General features: G+C 43.2%; 1 protein-coding gene across 1 annotated transcript in view; it reads right to left on the bottom strand.

The window, feature by feature from the left end:
- The window catches only part of LOC138296881 (solute carrier family 22 member 7-like), a 211,896-nt gene that overhangs the window by 106,714 nt on the left and 84,626 nt on the right, over window positions 1–20,556 (bottom strand). The window contains exons 5-9 of the mRNA XM_069236375.1: window positions 16,955–17,123; window positions 16,123–16,246; window positions 13,725–13,834; window positions 13,403–13,617; window positions 6,341–6,449 (exon numbers count right to left, since the gene is read on the bottom strand). Of these exons, the coding sequence (XP_069092476.1) occupies window positions 6,341–6,449; window positions 13,403–13,617; window positions 13,725–13,834; window positions 16,123–16,246; window positions 16,955–17,123 (727 nt within the window). The remainder of the gene's footprint in view (window positions 1–6,340; window positions 6,450–13,402; window positions 13,618–13,724; window positions 13,835–16,122; window positions 16,247–16,954; window positions 17,124–20,556) is intronic.

Here is a 20,556-nt window from a genome sequence, read left to right as displayed (position 1 = left end):
ACATCCTCAGACATTCAAACATAATATCAGAACAGGCATTCTACAAATGCACCACAAAAAAAACCTCATACAGATTTTGATGTCTCAACAACCACTACAAAACCCCACATACCACACCTATACACAATTTTACCACAACTACAACACTATGGCACCTTCATTCTCACACAAAACACAACTCTGTCCTATACCACTGACACATCCACACATCACCAACACAACACAAAACAACATTATACATAACTTTAATGCATCAGGACCCACACTCCCTGTTCATGCAAAACACCAGCTCTATCTTCTACTTGCTTCTAACAGACCCCTTTAATCGTGACAAAACCTACATTCAGCCTTCCACCACGCCATCCACAAACACCCTCCTCCTCCTTTTACAAATTACATACAACCATACAATCCTTACACCCCACTTCACCACACATTTTACCTCTTCCAGCGATTTAACTCAAACACTCATAACTCGTGTCCATCCCCTCTTACACACCATTTACACTCTTCTCCAAAACACAACACCACCCCTGTACTATTCAAATATCACTCACCAGCAGTAACTCACATACACAACCTTCACAGAAAACCACTACATCTATATCTCCTCTTACTACTCAACAAAAACAAAACAAAACACATAACCAGCACAACAAAATAACACACTTTCACAATACTTCCCATCACACCCACTCCCACCGTCATGACTATATTATAATAATAATACAAATCCTCAACCAACTGTATTCCAAAATTCTCATTCTCAACTCCCCAACACAACAACATTCATTCACCCACCTCTCATCCATTGCACAATTTAGAGCCTTAGAATATGACCCACATGCTCCTCATCACTCCTAAAACATAATCCTTCCACCCTAAACAGATGTAAACAAAATAAACAACATGCCATTCTTTACAATTTTGCATCTCCATGTCTATTACACAACAAGACTACTCTACAAAAAGAACACAACTCACCATTTCACTCGCAACCACCATCTCCACCATCAACACACACATACCCAACAAAATGCTTTGTAAGACTGCTGGATGACGAACACAATATAGAAAAACAACACTAATATGACCATTGTACAGTTAATATCAGCACTAGAGACACACCTGCTACAAGTTCAAAATATACTGATCACAAAACAACATTACACCACCACCAATACACAAATTGTAAACTGTCTGCTCATAAATGCTCAATCACTCTCTAAAAACAAGCATAACAGCTACGACCTACACATGGACACACAACCTGATTTACTCTTCAGAACTGAATCATGGTTTGGAGATGCAATGACCACAGTGCTGTATAAAGCCGTTCCTCCGGGCTATCAAACCAGCACAGAAAACCATACAGGCAAAAAAGAGGAGGTGGACTAGCTGTTATATTCAAACAAATAATAAATCTCAGCAAAACAGACAACATCTCCATCCAAGGGTCGAGCATGGTCCTGATGTCGTCTGTGGCAGCAATGAGTGCGGTCTCGGAGCTGTGGCTTTTGCGGAAACCGGATTGGGAGGTTTTGAGTGCCTTGCTGTCTTCCAGGAACCGGGATAGTTGGCTGTTCACGATTTTTTCAATGACTTTGGCTGGGAAGGGGAGGAGGGAGATCGGGCGGTTCGATGTGACTAGGCCAGTGATGATAGCTTTTGGATGGGCCACATTGGGTTTGTTTAATCAAATGTTTAGATCCCCAAGAATGCATAGATTGTAGTATAGTCTTATAAGGTTTGAAACTGTGTCTAGAAATGTGTCCGGGAATGTTGAATTGCTGGGTGTTGGTCTGTAAAGGAGGAGGAAGTTACAGGAGGAAGTTGGTGTAGGGTTGCACCTGGTGATAAGAGCCTCACAACCTTGGAGGAGAAACAGCAGCACTCATCATCCTGGACCTCTCCGCAGCCTTCAACACAGTATGTCATCACACTCTCCACACACACCCCCGTAACGCCGGAATCCACGATAAGGCACTCAACTGGATCTCATCATTTCTCGCAGGCAGAACCCAGAGAGTCCGCCTTCCACAGTTCCTAGCAGAAGCCTCCAGAATCATCTGTGGCGTTCCCCAAGGATCGTCGCTCAGCCCCATGCTCTTCAGCGTTTACATGGCCCCACTCGCCAACATCACATGAACACACCACATCAACATAGTTTCCTATGCAGATGACACTCAGCTAATCCTCTCCCTCACAAAAGACCCTACAACTGCAAAGAACAACCTCCACAACAGACTTCACACCATCGCCAGCTGGATGGAATCAAGCCGCCTCAAATTAAACGCAGACTAGACAGAGAGCCTCATCTTTGGTGCCAACCCCTCAGCATGGAACGACTCCTGGTGGCCCACCTCCCTAGGATCCGCACCCTCTCCCACCACCCACGCATGTAACATGGGATTCATCCTGGATTCCACACTCAGCATGACTCAGCAGGTCAACGCCATCTCCTCTTCCTGCTACAATACCCTCCGCATGCTCTGCAAAATCTTCAAGTGGATTCCCGTCTAAACCAGGAAAACTGTCACCCACGCCCTGGTCAGCAGCCGATTGGACTACGGAAATGCCCTATATGCAGGAACAACAAACAAACTCCAAACAAAACTACAAAGAATCCAGAACGCATCCGCCCGCCTCATTCTAGATGTCCCATGCCACAACCACATCACCCCACCTCAGAGACCTACACTGGCTACCAATACCAAAGAGGATCACCTTCAAACTCCTCACCCACGCACACAAGGCCCTCCACAACACAGGCCCAGCCTACCTCAACGACAGACTCACCTTCCACACCCCCACCCGCAATCTCCGCTGTGCCAGCCTCGCTCTCACCTCCGTCCCCCGTAACTGCCACACCACCGCCAGAGGAAGATCCTTCTCCCACCTAGCCGCCAAGACCTGGAACTCCCTACCGCTCAACCTTCGCCAGACCGAAGACCTCTTGACTTTCAGGAAACACCTCAAGACATTGCTTTCCGACCAGTAGCTCCCCCCCCCCAGCACCTTGAGACCCTAACGGGTGATTAGTGCGCTTTATAAATCCTTTGATTGATTGATTGATTGATTGATCACTGGACACATCATAGATGTCATTTTTGCAAACCCAGAGCTAGTTACCGTTCAAAGCATCACACCAGTCAAATGGGCAGACCACCATTTGGTAATTTTCCAAAATAAAAGAACATAAATCAACACACCCAAGATCACGTTACATACATACATCTATCGAACATGGAGCAAATTTAATTTTGAATACTTAGAACGACAACTAACAGCCAACACAGATCTAGACACAATAAATTCTGCTAAAAAACTTAATGAGTGACTACAGGAAGCTTTCGATATCCTGATACCACTCAGAAAAACAAAACAGGAAAAAAAGGACAGCACCTTGGAGGAATATAGAACAAAAAAAAATAATACAACAGATTAGAAGGCTGCAACAAACCGCCTCAAAACAAACAACATTCAAAATAAACCTCAGCTATGCAAACTTAATCGAATATACAAATCATCAGTCAAAAAAGATTAAAAAAAGGTACCAGTCAAACAGAATTCAAATTGCTATTTCTGCGAATAAAGAATTTAGAAAAATTCTCAACAAATTTTGAAAACCTAAATGCATGGAAGCAAATCATCACATTACTCAAGATTTCACAGAAAAACTTGCAAATCTTTACACAACCAAGGCAAACACATTGGGCTCCTATTTAAAATAAAGGAAAACCACCAGTACCAACCCAATTGCAAAATCCCCTCCATGAGTAAGCCAACCCAGTCTCTGCAATCCTTCAAACAAATATCACACAGTGATTTTATGGATTCGGTCAAAGCAAGCAAGCCTTCCGGCTGCCTTTCTGACCATTCTCCACCACACATCTTCAAGAACATTCTTCTATCTACTTCTGCTACCACACCAGTAAGAAGAATCATCAATAATTCTTTAACTATGGGAATATTTCCGGAAGACCTTAAGAATGGATTTACTTCACTACTTCCCCTGGAACTCTCAGCTGTCTTTGACACAGTTGACCATGACACCCTAATACAAAGACTCTAAGAAGCAGGCATAGAGAGGACTGCTCTCAACTGGATCACATCCTACCTTAAAAACAGAACTAATGTCATCCATACTCCCCCTTTCTCGTCCAAACCCTACTTCACAAAAGCAGGGGTCTCTCAAGGGTCAATCTTCTAACCCATGCTTTTCAACATCTATATGGTGTAATTACTGGCAATGATCAATAATTTTTCAACTCATATGCTACAACTATGCAGATGACACACAAATACTGCTTAAACTGGAATGCCCCAAAGACATTGGAAACTCACAAATCTTCATTTGCTTCAGAGCCATTGATCAGTGAATAGCATGGAGCCATCTCAAACTGAATGCTTCCAAAACAGAAATACTCACATGTGGTAACTGGAAAAATTATGATCTACTCTGCACCTGGCCTGATGATCTGGTACCACCTGCTAAAGTATCTAAGAAAGTAAGAAACCTTGGAATTGCCACAGACTCCAAGTTAACAATGAATGCTCAAGTGGACAAATTAGCAAGATCAAGCTTCATCGCCATGAAAACACTGAAACGCGTCTTCCACCACCTTGGATTTCCACACAAGGTGCAGGCAACTATCTCTCTTTTACTATCTAAACTAGATTACGCCTATGACCTCTACCATGGATCATCTCTATCTACTATGAAAAAATGACAATGCATTCAGAACTCAGCTGCCAGACCACTCCTACATTTAAAGCCACAAGCCAACATCCCCCCTGCCTTGAGGGCTATATGTTGGTTACTGGTTGCCAGAAGATCCTCCTTCAAGGCGCTTTGTATCACACACAAAGCAATACATGCAACAGGACCACTTTTCATCAAGAATAAAATCAACAAATACATTCAAGAAAGAAACCACTGCTTAAGATCAGCACCTCGCCTCAAAACACCACCATAGAAGAAAAAGACAATAGGTAGTACATCTTTCTCTGTTCAAGCAGCCAAACTATGGAATTCATTACCCCCCAAATATAAGATCCACGGATAACTATCTTATCTTCAGAAGACCACTCAAGAGTTGGCTCTTTCCTACGTAACCACTATACTCAAACAGCAATGGACTGCATGTCCCATTGTATGTAAACATTTTATAATCTGGTTAAATGTATATATCTAGATATGTGTGTTTCTTAGGGCCAAATGTATCAAAGGGTTTTACCCATTCTGTGTCTATGGGAAATAGTGTTCATACATATGGCCCTTAGTGCCAATACATATAATAACTATTTTATCTTAAAATATATACATACTCTTTAGGTCTGTTTAACAAATGTATATTTTTCCTACGGTGAACGAAAAAATAATGTTATTAAAGTACATAAATAAATTAACATCAAATACTGCAACTCTTGAAAGTCTGTATTTATAGGATACAACTTTAAATCTCAATATATTATATTCCTTACACATATATTCCCTTACTATGTAATCATGTATCTATTTATTTACTACTTTACTCCTACTGTACAAGAGGAAAAAATGACTCTCTTTAAAGCTTTAGTCTCACTATCACCCTATTCTTCTATCTATCTATCCTCTACCTCCACCCTCTGGCTCATCCCAAACCCATTCTACTACTATCTCCAAAATAACCCTCCTAGACTGTTCCCTCATCTACCTCTCCTAACTCACCCCAAACCTCAGTTTACCACTATCATCTCCCAAATAACCCGACTACATTGTTCCCTTGTATACCACTCCTTTGACTCATCCCAAACCCCATTTTACTAGTATGATCTCCCTAATCCTTTTCTACAGACTCTTCCATCCTCCACCTCTCCTTTACTCATCCAAAACCTAATCTTACTACTATGATCTCCCAATTAACACTTCTGGATTCTTCCCTCCTCTATCCCGCATTATTCTGTTCAACCCAACTAACAGACTCACATGACTTCCGCTCCAATTAACTCATACCTCACGTACACTAATACACCACTAATCCTTTGGGTTCCAGAGTAGCGTGCTACTCGCCAAAAAGCACTTTACTGCCTCATTAGGGGTAGTAAGCGCTATATAAATACTATTACAATTACAATTACTAACACATTTAGGTGCTGGTGGCAGCATCACCACACTAAAATGTATTAGTCATGCAATACAGCTCTTCTGACCCTATGTAATTGTGATACGGAAATTAAGTGTGCTTGGAATTTTCATCTGCAATATAATTTGCAGTTCCTTTATCTTGCTAACACTCTGTTTTGGTGTAGCCCATATTGTTAATCGTGAATGTCAGAAAGAATTGTTTGTGCATACCTGAGGACAGTGGGGTAGAGCTCGATGGTGCACATGAAGATCGCCATGGCAGCGGATACAGAAAATCCTTTCCCTACAGCAGCGACTGTGGTTCGCAGCGCCCCTAGTGCTTGAGGTGAGTGAGAGCAGGAGAGAGAAAAGAGGCAAGAGTTATACAACTGGACACAGTTAAAGGGCTAGGTGAGGTGGAGGGAGGAATTAAACGCTGTTTATGTTAAGAGAGGGAATGTGATACAAAGCTGTTCAGAAAAACAAACAATCATCCATTGGAGGTTTTACTGGTCAACAAACAAAACACTTTTTAAACATTAACCTATCGAGAAAAAAAATAGTGCAGTACATAACAAGATACCAAAATAATTTTTTAAACGTGATGGAAAAACAGGCCAAAGACACTTTACATGTGGTAAATTTCAGGCATTAGTAATTTTCACACTGCTTTAGCAGGACAGATTAATGAAGCCTGGATAACAGCGAAAGGATTATGTTGCACGAACAGGGTTAAGCAACACCTACTGGCGCCTTCAGTGTCAGAAGGCTCAAAAATTAGGACCCTGCTTAGCCAAAAACAGAATTTTCTCCCTAATAATATTGCTCCAGTCATCTCTAGGTTGCCAAATTCTTAGATTTTTTTGAGCTTTTCATAATGCACATTCTGATGAAAAAGTAGCCCTTAGTTCTGGTGTCACATGGCCACAGGCATAGAGCTATTGCACATTTTTCAGCCTGTACAATCAGTCTTTCCTGGACCACCATAATAACTTTATGAAGTCTAATTCTAATCTCCACACATGGCCTGCAGAAGCTAGAGGTGGAGCATGGAGATTGTGCCCAATTTCTGCTGTAAACGACTACAATCGGAATAAAATCCTTTGGTTTATAGGTTAAAAGGAGAGTACCTAATCCACTGGAAGGGGATTCCACAAATCTGTTCCCAACAGTTCACTTCTATATCATCTGTATTTTTCTATACTATGGGGTATTTGTTTGTGTGTAGTGTTATAACTTTCATGAAGAGTCTGGTTAGGGGTTTATGCTTCTCTTTACATATAGGGCCTTAAAGGCAATAGGCTTCATTAAAAGTTATGCGTTAATGTAAATTGTTCCAAAGATGAGAATCCACAATCAATCAATCAATCATAGTATTTGTAAAGCACACTGCTCATCTGTGAGGGTCTCAAGGCGCTATGGGGAGGGGGGGGGGGGCTGATGCTGCTCTAACAGCCAGGTCTTGAGGTGTCTCCTGAAGGTTAGCAGGTCATGTGTCTGTTGCAGGTGGATAGGATGCGTGTTCCACATCTTGGCGGTGAGGTGGGAGAACGATCTGCCACCGGCGGTCGTTCTCTGGATGCGTTGAACGGTGGTGAGGGCAATGTCAGCAGAGCGAAGCTGGCGGGTCAGGATGTAGAAGGAGAGTCATCTGTTGAGGTATTCTTGACCAGTGTTGTGCAGTGCTTTGTGAGTGTGAGTGAGCAGCTTGAACATGATTCTCTTGTTGATGGGGAGCCAGTGCAGGTCTCTCAGGTGGGCTGTGATGTGGCTGTGGCGGGGATGTCCAGGATGAGGCATGCGGAGGCATCCTGTATGTGTTGCAGTCTTTTCTGGAGCTTGGCCGTGGTTCCTGCGTAGAAGGCGCTGCCGTAGTCCAGTCTGCTGCTTACGAGGGCTTGGGTGACCGTCCTTCTGGTTGCGGTGGGGATCCATTTTCCGGTGGGAACCTACCTATGCATGCATTTTGGATGTGTGTGATGATGTAGAGCTGCTCAATGTGAGGGTATATGATGTGGTTTCAAAGTTGTATGTGCCCTGGGCCCCTACTAAACAGGTTCCCAGGGCCAGATCCCTTTCCCCAAAACTGTTGGGATGCATTGGCACAAGTGGTAACACCTTTAGTGGCCACTAAGTACTAAGGGTAGGTCGCTGAGGGCAGCAGCACAGATTGTGCCACCCTCAGGAACACTGCATCCAAGTGCACTCACCCCTGCCATTGCAGGCTGAGTGTCCTGGTGCAACCCTAAAATACAAACCAGACATGCCACACAGCCTGTGTGACCTGTCGACTACACACTGCATGCAATATAGGTAAGCCACCCCTCTGGCAGGCCTTACAGTCCTAAGGCAGGGTGCACTATCATACATGTGTGGGCATAGGTGCATGAGCAATATGCCCCTACTGTTCCTTGTGAAAGTTGGGACATAGTAAGTATACAGAGCACCCAATTTAAATGCATGTGCGGGATACTGGTGATGGCCACTATGAACCCTGGGTTGTTTGGTATCAAACAACTCAGAACAACAAATCCAAACTGGTACCAGTATAGGATTTATTGTCAAATGCACCCACGGGCTAACTTATAGGTGACCCTTGTAAAGCTAAATAACTCTGGCATGGTTGCTGGCCACTCTCAACCAGCCTGCCACCATCAGGCAACATTCTGGATCCCTGGGGTGAGGGCCTTTGCTCTCCATGACCAGAAAACAAAGCCCTTTCTACACACAGGAGTTATACCTCCTCCCTAGGAATGTGCACTGCCCTGCCTGTGAGCTACAAAGCGCTTGCCACCCTTGAAATTCGACCCCCAGCGCTGCTGCTAGCAGCAGATGGCTGCCTCCAGTGCCAACCTCCACTTTTGGCAGGAGCAACTGTTAGAAAATGCTCAAAGACTAGGAAGAGTGGCCACCCTCTGCCTGCACCACCCCTCAGGAGTAGCAGGCGAGGTGAACTCTCCATTGCATTTTCTTCCATCGTGATAGGAAAGTAGCCAATCAGGGTTAGGGGTGTGACCTCTCCCCTCAGGAAGTATTCACATAGTAGGTGGAGCCACCCAAACGTAGATGGCTCATTGGCCACTACCAGGTACTCAACTAAATGCCCCTTAAATGCAGTATTTAGTGGGCATCCCTAGATCTGCAGATCAGATTAAATGGACACAAGAAGGCCAGTGACAAAGAAGACCCAAGGCTTGAGAACAGAAGTCCTGCTGCAAGACGGAAAAGGTGCCAAACCTTGCCTGCTGCACCCAGGACTCGACAATCACCGCTGAGGGGTCGACTGGACATTGGACGTACTCCAAGAAACCTCAGAGGACCTCCAAACACCTAAAAACTGCACAAGAACAACCCTCCAGAGTGAAGGCATCACTATCTGCAACCAGCAAGCAGGATCCAGGGAGGTCCAGTTCTCTGACTAGCTGCTGACCAAGGGACCAGAATGAGCAGCCAGACCAAATTTTGCCTGACGGACCCGGAGGACAAACCCCGCAAGTGTTCCATGTGTGATGGCACTGCGACCTCCTGTGACTGAACCATATAATAGGCAGCGGTACTGGACCCCCAATGTTGGACACCCAGACAAAAGTACACTCTGGACTCTCCAGGGTCCTGAAGCAAGCACCAGTCAAGATGCTTCAGGACACCCAAGAACCACCCTCCAGAATGGCCCTGCTGACCTGCAATCCACCCTCGAAGTAACCTGCCGCCTAGTTCCAAAGGTTCCTTTGCACACAGCTCTTGGCTGACCTATCTGATCTGTAGCCGTCCTCCATGGCCCTTTTATCAGAGAACCAGCTGGGCTCTTGGGGTCCCCAACCCTTGCACCTTCTACACTTCAAAGGGACCCACTAGACTCATCTTCAAGTCTGCCTGTGCAGTGCATTTCCAAGTGATCCCCTTGCCTGTAGTTCACCAGCTACAAGACTTTTAGCCGCTGTTCCCACTCGAACCGGGAACCACCAGAACTTCTCCAGCTGGCCCACAGGACATCTCAATGATCCTGACTTAAAACTTGAAAGTGACATTTATAAAAGCATATGCATTTTTTACGTTTTCTCCGATTGATTCCTATGGTGCGTAATTATCCACAAAAACACTATTCTTGCTAAACTTTTGAAAATCATAACTTACAAAACTACTTACCTGATTTTGATGATCTTGGTCTTAAAACATTCATAACAATCTGAAGTAGTGTTGTAAATTGGTCTTGAGTTATTCTTTTGAGTGTGTCCCCACATTTATTGATTCTTTGAGTACAACAAATGCTTAGCACTTCTACAAGATTGGCCTAACTGCTCGACCAAGCTACCACAAAAGTTAGAGCATTAGGTGGTCTAGTTTTTACTTCTGTGAACCAACGTGAGGTTGCTTGGACTCTGTGCACAGTGCACATCATTGCTGTGCACTATTTAGAGAGCCAGCCTCCTACAACTACTTTCAGCTCAGATCTCTCTATAGATGAAGCAAATTCTGGCTTCCAAACATTATTTTACTATTCAGTTTTTTTGTGAATGTCTGAAGGGTAAATCACATTTCAACATCTGATACAAATACATGCCAAATGCTGAGGGTAGATGATCTGTTCAAAGAGGATGGGATCCGTCCAGTACATCAGTACCTTTGGTCCTACAAAAGGAGTAGCGGCAGATACTCTTGCTGGATTTTACTAGATACAAAAGGTATTCTAGTTCTGTATTGGGTTATATCAATTTTCGGTCCTAGCATTGGCCTGCATGGCACCCCAGCCACTTTCCAGCAGCTCATGGACTGCATTCCTGCTCTATGACAGAAATATTCTGCTAGACAGCCTGATGGTATTGTTTACAGCAGCTACTGGGCCACTCTATCATCACTTATAGTTGGTCTTTGTAGCCTTGGGAGAGGTGACTCTCAGCATCAATGCCTCATGTTGTGCTATTACAACCACTCAACGGATAGATCTTAGGCTCAAGATCTGTGGGGGAAGACTTTGTTTCACAAAGTTAGAAATTAATAACCTTGTATCAGATACTCCAACCCCGAACAAAGGAAGTCACATGCTCATATATAGAGTTTGATGGACATTGCAGGCACGTTATTGCATATTTGTTCTACTTCAGCTAAAAACTTAAACCCAGATTTAAGAAAATTGGTGCTTCACATCTTGGAGCCCCACTTTTCTTACACCCCCCTGCATCCCGCTAATGCCACCATGTGTGTGCTGTTTTTAAGATGCGGCGCACCATGACGATATTAGAAAGAATAGCGTCAACATTTTTTATGCTATTGTGGCGCTTTGCTCCACTAGCGTCAAAAATGTTGACGCTAGTGGAGCAAAGTGCAAGGCGGCCCATTGAATCCAATGGGAGTGTCCTTTTAAAGCCTGCTTTCACAAGGAGTTAAAAATGACGTAAAAAATGGTGCAATTAAATCTTGTAGATTTAATTGAGCCATTTTTGCGGGCCTCCTTGCGCCAGAACGCCCGCTTTGCGTACATTATGCAGGGGACATGCATAATGTGGCACAAAGGGTAGCAATGTGGCACAACTCATGCGTTGCGCCACTTTGTCAATATGGTACAGCGATTTTGCAAGCCTAATGCAACATTAGCATAAAAAAATATGCTAATGTGGCGCAAGGCTTCTTAAAAATGGCTTTGTTTCAGCGGTCAACTCGTAGCACAGAATCTTGGTGCAATGAGAAATAGCAAGCCTTTGTGGGTTTACATGAGGATTTGGCCTCCAACCTGGTTCAGCGAAACCTAGATTTTTCCTTACCTTTTGTTATGCAAATGGATGCTTCATATATTGAACTAGAGGCAGTACTGTTTCAATCACTTGAGGATGGGTCTTACCCCTACCATTTCACTAGTCGCAAACTCCTACCCTAAGAAGTGACTAACAGAACTGTCAAACAAGAATGCCTGACCATTATGTGTGTTTGAAGCTTTAAGTTACTATACTTCTCTGTGGTTACATACCATGCTCATTTACCTTGTCTCACCTATATCAAAGATGGTAACCCCAGATCTGCTATGGCATTTGTCCCTCCAGCCTTTCTCCTGTGAAGTCATTTGAAGTCCGGGCAAGACTTACAATACTGTCAATCTACTGTCTCATCATCATTCCTTGCTCCAGCCCAAATGTCAGGACTCCAGAATACAGGGGTTTTGTGAACAGACAGCTCCAGTCTTCATTCCCATGCAACACAGCACACCGACCTTAGGAAATAAGGGCATAGGCCGAACCCTTTTCTCTGGACATGGGCTTGTTTTTTAAGTGTGGTGACCTCAGAGGTTGGTAAGGTGACCACGTTTAGGTGGAGAAGAAGTCACCAGGCCACCCACCCCACGGCTGACATAAAAGACACTGTCCTGCCCTTATATTGGGACCCAGTTGTTCTTCTCAGTGACTTGGGGGTAGAAGAAATGGGAACCATGGATCTCCGGAATGCAGGTAGGACCTGGCATCATCTGCCAGCAGAATACCTGGACCCATGAAATGGTTTTACAGCAGGAGGATGAGGTCAGTCATGTGGTTTCTCGGTCCAGTATCTGGGGCAGTGCTTGCCTCTTATGGGGAGGCGGGGTCACAGACTACTGGCTTCCCATAGACCTTTCTGAACATAATAAGAGGTAGGAAAAACTGACTAAGCACCAATCACAGCTCTTATACCCTGGGGGTTTTCTAAATTCCTCTATAAGCCTTTGAGCTAGAACCCTAGGGGTTCATCTGGTTACATGTCTGATTCCTCCTCCTTTTTCTTGGCCCACCAGCCGGGACTCATGTAAAAGCAGACCCTCTTGAGCTTATTCTCTCTGGCATCCTCAAATATCCCTTTTAGGAAGGAATTCACATGAATACCCTGAGAATCAAAACTCAGAAACACTTGGTAATATATCTAAGAACGTTTATCTTTAGACCTGATGTTGGTGAAGGGAGCAGAGTTTAATTGAACCCAGCAGAGGGACCTAATGTCATACTTGAAATCCTTGTGATCAGCAAGAATCATAAAGACTCTTGACAGGCTTAAGTACCCATTCAACATTGTGAAAGCTATATAAGATAACTCACCAGCCTGCCTCCTGAACTATTGCTGGAGGTTATATTGCTGAGATAGGATTTTACTCTGCTTCCATCTTCCTGTGTCCTATAATCCTTTCATGTTAATGTGGCATATTATTATCTGTGATCATTTGTATTGATTATCTGTTTTTTGTTGTTATATACTGGACAACATGTAACAAATGATAATAATAACAATTTGAAAAAAATGCACTGGACTAGACATGTGGTGTCTGAAGAAACTCACAGACTGGAATGATGACATTGATGCCCAAGGAGAAGCCTGTGATCAGCATGGGCCAGGCCATTGAGCGACGTCGGCCATACTTGTCCATAAGGATGTATATGCTCAGGATGAAGGGCATTTCGATGGCTCCATAGATGAACTGTGTCAGGTACATGTCCACTCCAAAGCCTGAGATGTTGAGGCTGATTCCATAATAGGTGAATGACATGCTAAACCTACAACAGAGGTGACAAAACCCACCTTGAATAAATTGGATGTACTCTTCTAAACCAATAAACAATAAAGAATCACAAGTATTAACACATACAAAATATATCCTTACCATACAATGCCTGTACATATGGAGATTTTCCTCAGTACTGGATTTCTAAATAAGTCAAAGTATGAGTAATGTGTATCAGTATGTTCCTCTTCAGCGATCTTACCAAGTACCTGAGAACAAAAAAGTACAAGTCACACGTTGTCACGTGATTAGTTACTGATTACCGTATGATGCCTGGGTCAACCTGCTTCTTGTCCCGTGTCATCAACTTAAAGACAAGCCATTTGTTATGTATGGTACTTCTATAATTCAAACCCAGCCCATAAGGCAGAAGAGCTTCATTTAACTATTTACTAGATTAATTGCGACGTAATGGCATCATTCAGTGCTTAATCAGGGTTTTCTCCATCACAGCCAATGTGCGCCGGACTGGGAACTCAAAGCAGCCTTGGCAAATTTTTTCAGACCATATGGTTTATTGCGAGTGAGTGCAGCGAGCGAGCTTGACCACTTCAAAAGTGTTAAGTGGGGGGTTCCCCCTTCCCAAGTAAATTTGGGAAAAAATGGCAAAAAGGGTTAATTTTATAACACGTTTCATTATATATTCAATTGCATTCATTTTTAAAGCTCAGTAAATGATGAGCGCTCAGTCCACCAGGATACTGCAATCTTTATTGTGGCTCTTTAATGTTTCTCTTACAGTCGCCCTCCAACAGTGCCTTCCAGCTTTCCATTCTCTATATAGCGCCTCTCTCATATGTATTTCATTTGGCTTATAGCGCCTCTCATACCAGTGCAGGGTGTGTGAACACTTCACAACACACACACAAACAGAGACAATGAATCATGTATGTGTAAATCAGTGCATAGAAAATGTTACATAAAACAAAGTGGACCACAAGGTGTAGGATTCACGTCATCCATAGTGTGTGCCTGGTCTGGGGAAGCACAAAGTTAACGTAACACAGTAATTAGGTTTCACTTCACGTTCTACCCAAACAAACCCTTTTTAGCAAAATTATGATAATGAAAGACTGGGAAAAACATAACTTTCTAACTTGTTCCATGCAGTTTGCATGCAGCTCCTAGATGAGAGTTCATAATTCACTGTGCTAGATTATGATTGTAACGTATGAAGCACACAGTAAAAAAACGATCCCTGTGACAAAAGCAGTATCCCACTGAGCATTGCACATAAAATACTGTTCTGTGATCTGCATAGTACACATTCTTTGCAGCAGGTACATTAACCCTCTGTGCTATCTTAGATGAGTCAAAACTTCCACTAGACAAAACATCCGATCTCTCTTTAGCAGGTAAGTTAATCACCAGTGTTATCTTGGCACTTTGTTGCCTGAAAACTGCTGCAATGCTACACCCTCCCCCCTACCCTGCCCCCCCAGTAACAGAACCGGGCGCTCACTCGTCAAGCCTCCCGGGGGAGCGGCCGGTGTCCGCTGAGGCCAGTCGGGCCTTGCAGCCGATCCCACATGTCTTTATGTGTACTGTAACTGTGTATTCATACATTGTTTACTGATTTAAATTAGATTTAAAAGTCTCTGCTAGAGCCAACAATATTCAATAAACTTGTTAAGCAGATGTGATTTTTCTAATTTGGAAATGCTCAAAAAACAAACTCTTGAAAACAAGACTAACTTAAATGAAGCAGATTCAAGAATCAAATTCACACAATCAATAAGGGAGGAAATCATGTTTATAGGGGACTGAGCTAGAGTCAGAAAACCTCAAAACGTCAGAAACTAACAGAGCAAAAACATTATAAAGACATGAATGCTTTCATCATTAGTCAAAAGCCTAACATTATGACAGGCACATCGGAAGAGCAGAATATTCTCTTACAAAACATATGGATAAACACAAACAAATGGATGACAGGGAAATTGCTACAAAAAGAATACCCTGACAGAATACTACAAACAACAACAGAAAAGAGCAATGATAGAACATATTGAGAATTGTCAAAGGCAGAAGACAGAAACATTTGTATGCACCTTAACATCTCCGAACAAAGACAGAGGAACAACAGACAGTGTCTGAGGCCTCTTTGAAGGCCTGTGGCGCATATAGGGTGACCAGAATTTTAAAGCCAAGAACCGCAACATAGACGTACAGAAGAGGCACTAAGAACATAAATAAAATGCAACATATAAAGCCAGTATATTGCCTGTTAATTAAATTGCTTTCTGATAATACCTGCTCTATCTCTTCTTTGTAAAACACAACAATTCACCTCCCACAGTTTTCAGGTGATCCTCTCTAAAAACCGGGACATGAGTTAAATTTCCCAAAATCTGCCGGAACATCTGGGACACCTGATCACCCTAGGCGCAATACAAATGTGTTTCATCATCACCGTGGATCTGACAGAAGAGAGTGAAGGGGAGATCACTTGCAGATCAGCAGTTGTGTACATAACCCCCAATACAGCTCCCCTCACCTCAGTGTTTATACTAGGAGGTAGCTGTGCTTGGCCGTTCATTGAAGAGCAGCGAACCAGCAGGTCGTGCGCCTCCTGCATCTTGCCTTTGGTCAATAGCCATCTTGCAGACTCAGGAAGCCACCTGTTTGGGGAGAGAAGAAACTGAGACACAAATAGCATAAACGTACACTTCTTGAAACTTCAGATGATGTTAAGAGAAAAAAGGTGAAGGAAGGACCAGATGAAAGACACACACAGCAAGAGTTTGGGATTTAAGAGGTCTAAATGTCACAAAGACTGGGAAACATGTTCATCATTGAGTTAGGAGGGACAATGCTGGTACTAACTGGATGGGAACAGTGGACACATTGAACCAATTACCAGAAAGAGAGTGGATTTGACTATCACAATTCCTGTAGCTCGTCAGAAGCAGTGGTGTTCTGAAGTTGACTCTAGAATACGATGGAACAACCTTCCCCTGCACCTCAGGCTCGCCTTCTTGCTCCAGCAAATCAGGAAAGGACTCAGGACCTGGCTGTTCCAATGAGCAGATCACCACTTAACAGTTAGAAACACCAGCGCCTTGAGACCCTCACAGTTGATTTCCCATGCTTTAAAAATCCTTGATTGATTGATAGGACCACAATAACTCCTGGGACCATAGATTCAGATCACACTTAAGAAGCACTGGCAAGGCTCTGTTTGGGACCCCCTGTCAAAAGGTGGCGAAGGATGAGCGTAGAATGGATGGAAGCTGTGATATAGTTCTGGAAGCATTATGTCTAGAGTTGCAGTCTTGGATAATCAGGGGGACCATTGCATATTTACCCTCATGTCAGTATTCACTCACCATATGCTGATAATAGCCACAATATAGGGGCAGGTAACAGCAACGAGAAGCCAGCGCCAGTCGCGGATTAGGTACGCTACTAGGGACAGGAGCATGATCCCAATGCAGCCCCACACGTTGCCCAGGAATCCGGCCAAGGTGTGGTGCTTCATGTCAACCCACTCCACACCTGCAAGAGAAGACACAAAGGTCAGACATTGGTCCCTGGTGGTCACCATGTAACTCAAGGTCCTGCAACTTCATCACAGGGTAAATCTCTCTCCCACAGTCTACTCACAATTTAGCAGCTTTATTTCTAGTCTATCTTCAATTATGCTCTTTATTTATTCATTCCTTCTCATAATCCATAATCTAACAAAGTAGTGTAGTCACAACAGCACACAAAAAGTTGCAGACAACAAAGACTAAAGAGTTTGGGAGAAGTTGCTTGCAATGAACTGCTCAAAGAAGACCTGAGTTACTTTTAACCCTTTGGGAATGGACAAATTGCTGATTGTTCATTGTACTGGACTGTTCCCATGTGGAGCAGAGTCAAGACTGATTTGAATATGGCTTGATCCAAACTGAAGTGCTACGGCGAGCAAAAAAACAATGGATTTAGGCCCAGATCTGTGACTTGGGGTGAATGTTTGATTTGTTCAGCATTCTGACCATCATCTGTTCTTTTTGCATGTCCATTGGTCAGCCATGGTACTAGCATACTGTATCTGTACACCTTTATTCATATTTAAATAAACGTCATGCTTAAACTTTCTCCTTAGGTCCAGAACAGGCAGTCAACAATGACTACAGAAAAGCAGGACACAAGAGCCCAGCGTTCTCAAAAAGTGACCCTCATCACACACCAACAGTATCTGTTGTACAGAGTATTTGGTTTCTGGCTGAGTCGGACTTGCATAACCTTTCAATGACTGCACAATGATGTGTAGAAGTAGGAGTCTTAGGATCCGAGTGTCACAAAAGTGCCATATTAATTGTACATCAGAAAATGTGCAAATAACCCCTTGAGGGCATGACCCTCGTCCCTCACAGTATGTGTAGTCAAAATACTAAAAGATGTGGAGATATTTACATCCCAGCAGCATATAACCACATTGTGAACATTCTCAAAATCACTCCAAATATAGTGAGCACAGGTAGTACTGGTCATCACATTCATTAGAATAATTTAAAACAGTTGCAACCAAAATTGCCATAAAATAACAATGATTCAACGTCTCTGTAACCCATAACCAAATGTAAACACACTTGTGAGTCACTGGACCCTCTTGAGCAGTTACAAGCTATAAGGGTACACACATCTAATGGACTGATTTAGAAAAGAATACCTACTGCTGTATGTTTTGTGAGGAAGCAATGGTGGTCGGAAAGGTGTCTGGTATCACTTGTGAGAGGCTGGAAAAAGCAAATGGAAAATAGGGGGCATATTTACAAGCCCCCTGTGCTGCTGTTGCATCCCTGTTTGTGACACAGTGATGAACAGTTGCGTAAAACTTGAAATCATATATATGAGGCCTCATAAATATGAAGTAGGATAAGGCAGCTCAAATCGCTGCGTCCCCTTACTCTGCTTAAGGGAGGCATTCCATGGGAGCTGAGGTGGGTATTCCCACACAACACTCATGGATTTTGACACATCTTCAGATTTGCAAGACCTTGTAAACCGGAAGATGCACCAAAACCTCACGCCTCCCCAGGCGAGCCGCAACGAAGAGAAATATCTGTATTTCTCCTCATTTTTTCCTCTTGCTGCAGCACACATAGAAAGAGAAAAAAGCCTCCCAGGATTGTTTTTGTGCAGGATGGTGACCCTTCCGGCACAATAACAAGTCTACTTACATCGCAGACACCCTTGCACCATGGTGAAAGGGTGGCTGTGTTGGCACTAGGCTGCCAAAACAGCGTCAGCATAGTGGAAAAGGACAGGAATGCACCACATGGAATAGACATGGTGCATTCCTGTCCTTTCTCCTTGACCTAGGGCAGTGCAGCAAGGTGACTTGCTGAGCTGCCCTGCGCCAAAAGCCTACAAATGTGGGCCTTGTTGTGCTTACACTTGGAAATGGGTGACATAGATTGTTTAAGTCATGTATTCTCACACAACCACTACTTCATAAGCAAATTTTAAAATGTATATCAATTTGACTAATTTCATATACTAATGGTATTTTTCAGCCTTGAAAAAGCCTCAGGCCTATGTGCTGAGACAGAGCGAAACGTCTTTGCTGTTGTTTCTTTGTTAGGAGCTGTTATCTCTTGGCCATGAATAATCAAGAATAAACTGAACAATGTTAAATCATTTTTATTTAAAGTCAATTATTTTAAACTCCTTTCAAAAACTATTTTCTAATGAATTTGCTAATCAGTACCTCTAATGCTCACTATATTTGGAGTGATTTTGAAAATGTTCACTATATGATTATATTCCAATAAAATTTAAATATCCCCACAGCGTTTGGCATTTTGAATACTGTAGAAAACCTAGATAAAAATGTATATAAAAAGGGGAACATTTGCAGTAAAGGTCCCTCTCTCTGAGTACCCAGTAGATTCTGAGCTCAGTAGGGTCATAAATTGAAAACCTTGTGGTAGGGATTGTCTCATTTGAGTGAGTATGCAGCTATGGTCATTACCTTGTGAGGGGGTCATGGCTACTGCTTGCAGAAGCTGCACCATGGTGATGTCAAATGCTCAAACACAGGCAAAACAGATGTGCCAGATGCATGCCCTTCTTGATGAAGGATGCCTTTGAAGCACAGGATCACACTCCATAAACACCACAAAGGACCATTGTGTGATTGTGCTTGGGATACACTAGATATGAGAACAGGCATCCGGCTGATATGACATGAATTGTATGAACATATGAGTAATGGTCACCGGATCTTTGTGAGGTCGGATTTCTGGTGAACAAGTGCATATCGTACTGATCAATAGAACACTTACACGATAATGCAATGGAAATATAGTTTCTTGAGCTTCACACTAGTGTGTGATGACAGGGCCACTCTCCACCCGGTACTCCAGTTTTAGAGACAGAGGCTGAAAAACTTGGTAAGCGACCACTGGTAGCATGATTTTCTCACTGATTTTGACTGGGTGAAGTGCCGTGGTGATGGTGTGTTGATTATAATAGAGGCGATGGATTAGTGGACAGAGGAGAATCTGGATGGGGGATTCTCCAGGTCTGATGCCTATGACAGAGTGATGGTATTGCCATATGGGTGCATATTGCATATGGGTGAAAACACAGTGGTTCTTTATGTCTGTATAGGTCTATTAGGATATTCTTTTTTTACAGGAATGTACTTCTGTGTGTGTGCAGTGCTAAGGGACCATAGACTCCAGTATATACCATTGCCAAATAATCTATGAAATCAGATATGGGGTGATGATAGAGGGATCCAATGTCCTGATGAAGGCCATCAGACCTATATGGGTGGAGTGGAATGGCCAAAACTTGTTGACACAATAGCAGATGACAGGGGTGAATGGGTGATAATTCCCTAGTATCACCTCCAAAATATAAGGTTTTTAACCCTATCCAGGAGACGCATAGACAAATAATATTAGTGTACCCTTGAGATAGTTTTAACATAAAT

Source organism: Pleurodeles waltl, chromosome 5 (assembly GCF_031143425.1).
Source record: "Pleurodeles waltl isolate 20211129_DDA chromosome 5, aPleWal1.hap1.20221129, whole genome shotgun sequence".
NCBI lineage: Eukaryota > Metazoa > Chordata > Amphibia > Caudata > Salamandridae > Pleurodeles > Pleurodeles waltl.
The sequence above is the reverse complement of the archived record's forward strand: the minus strand, read 5'-3'. Positions and strand labels throughout refer to the sequence as shown.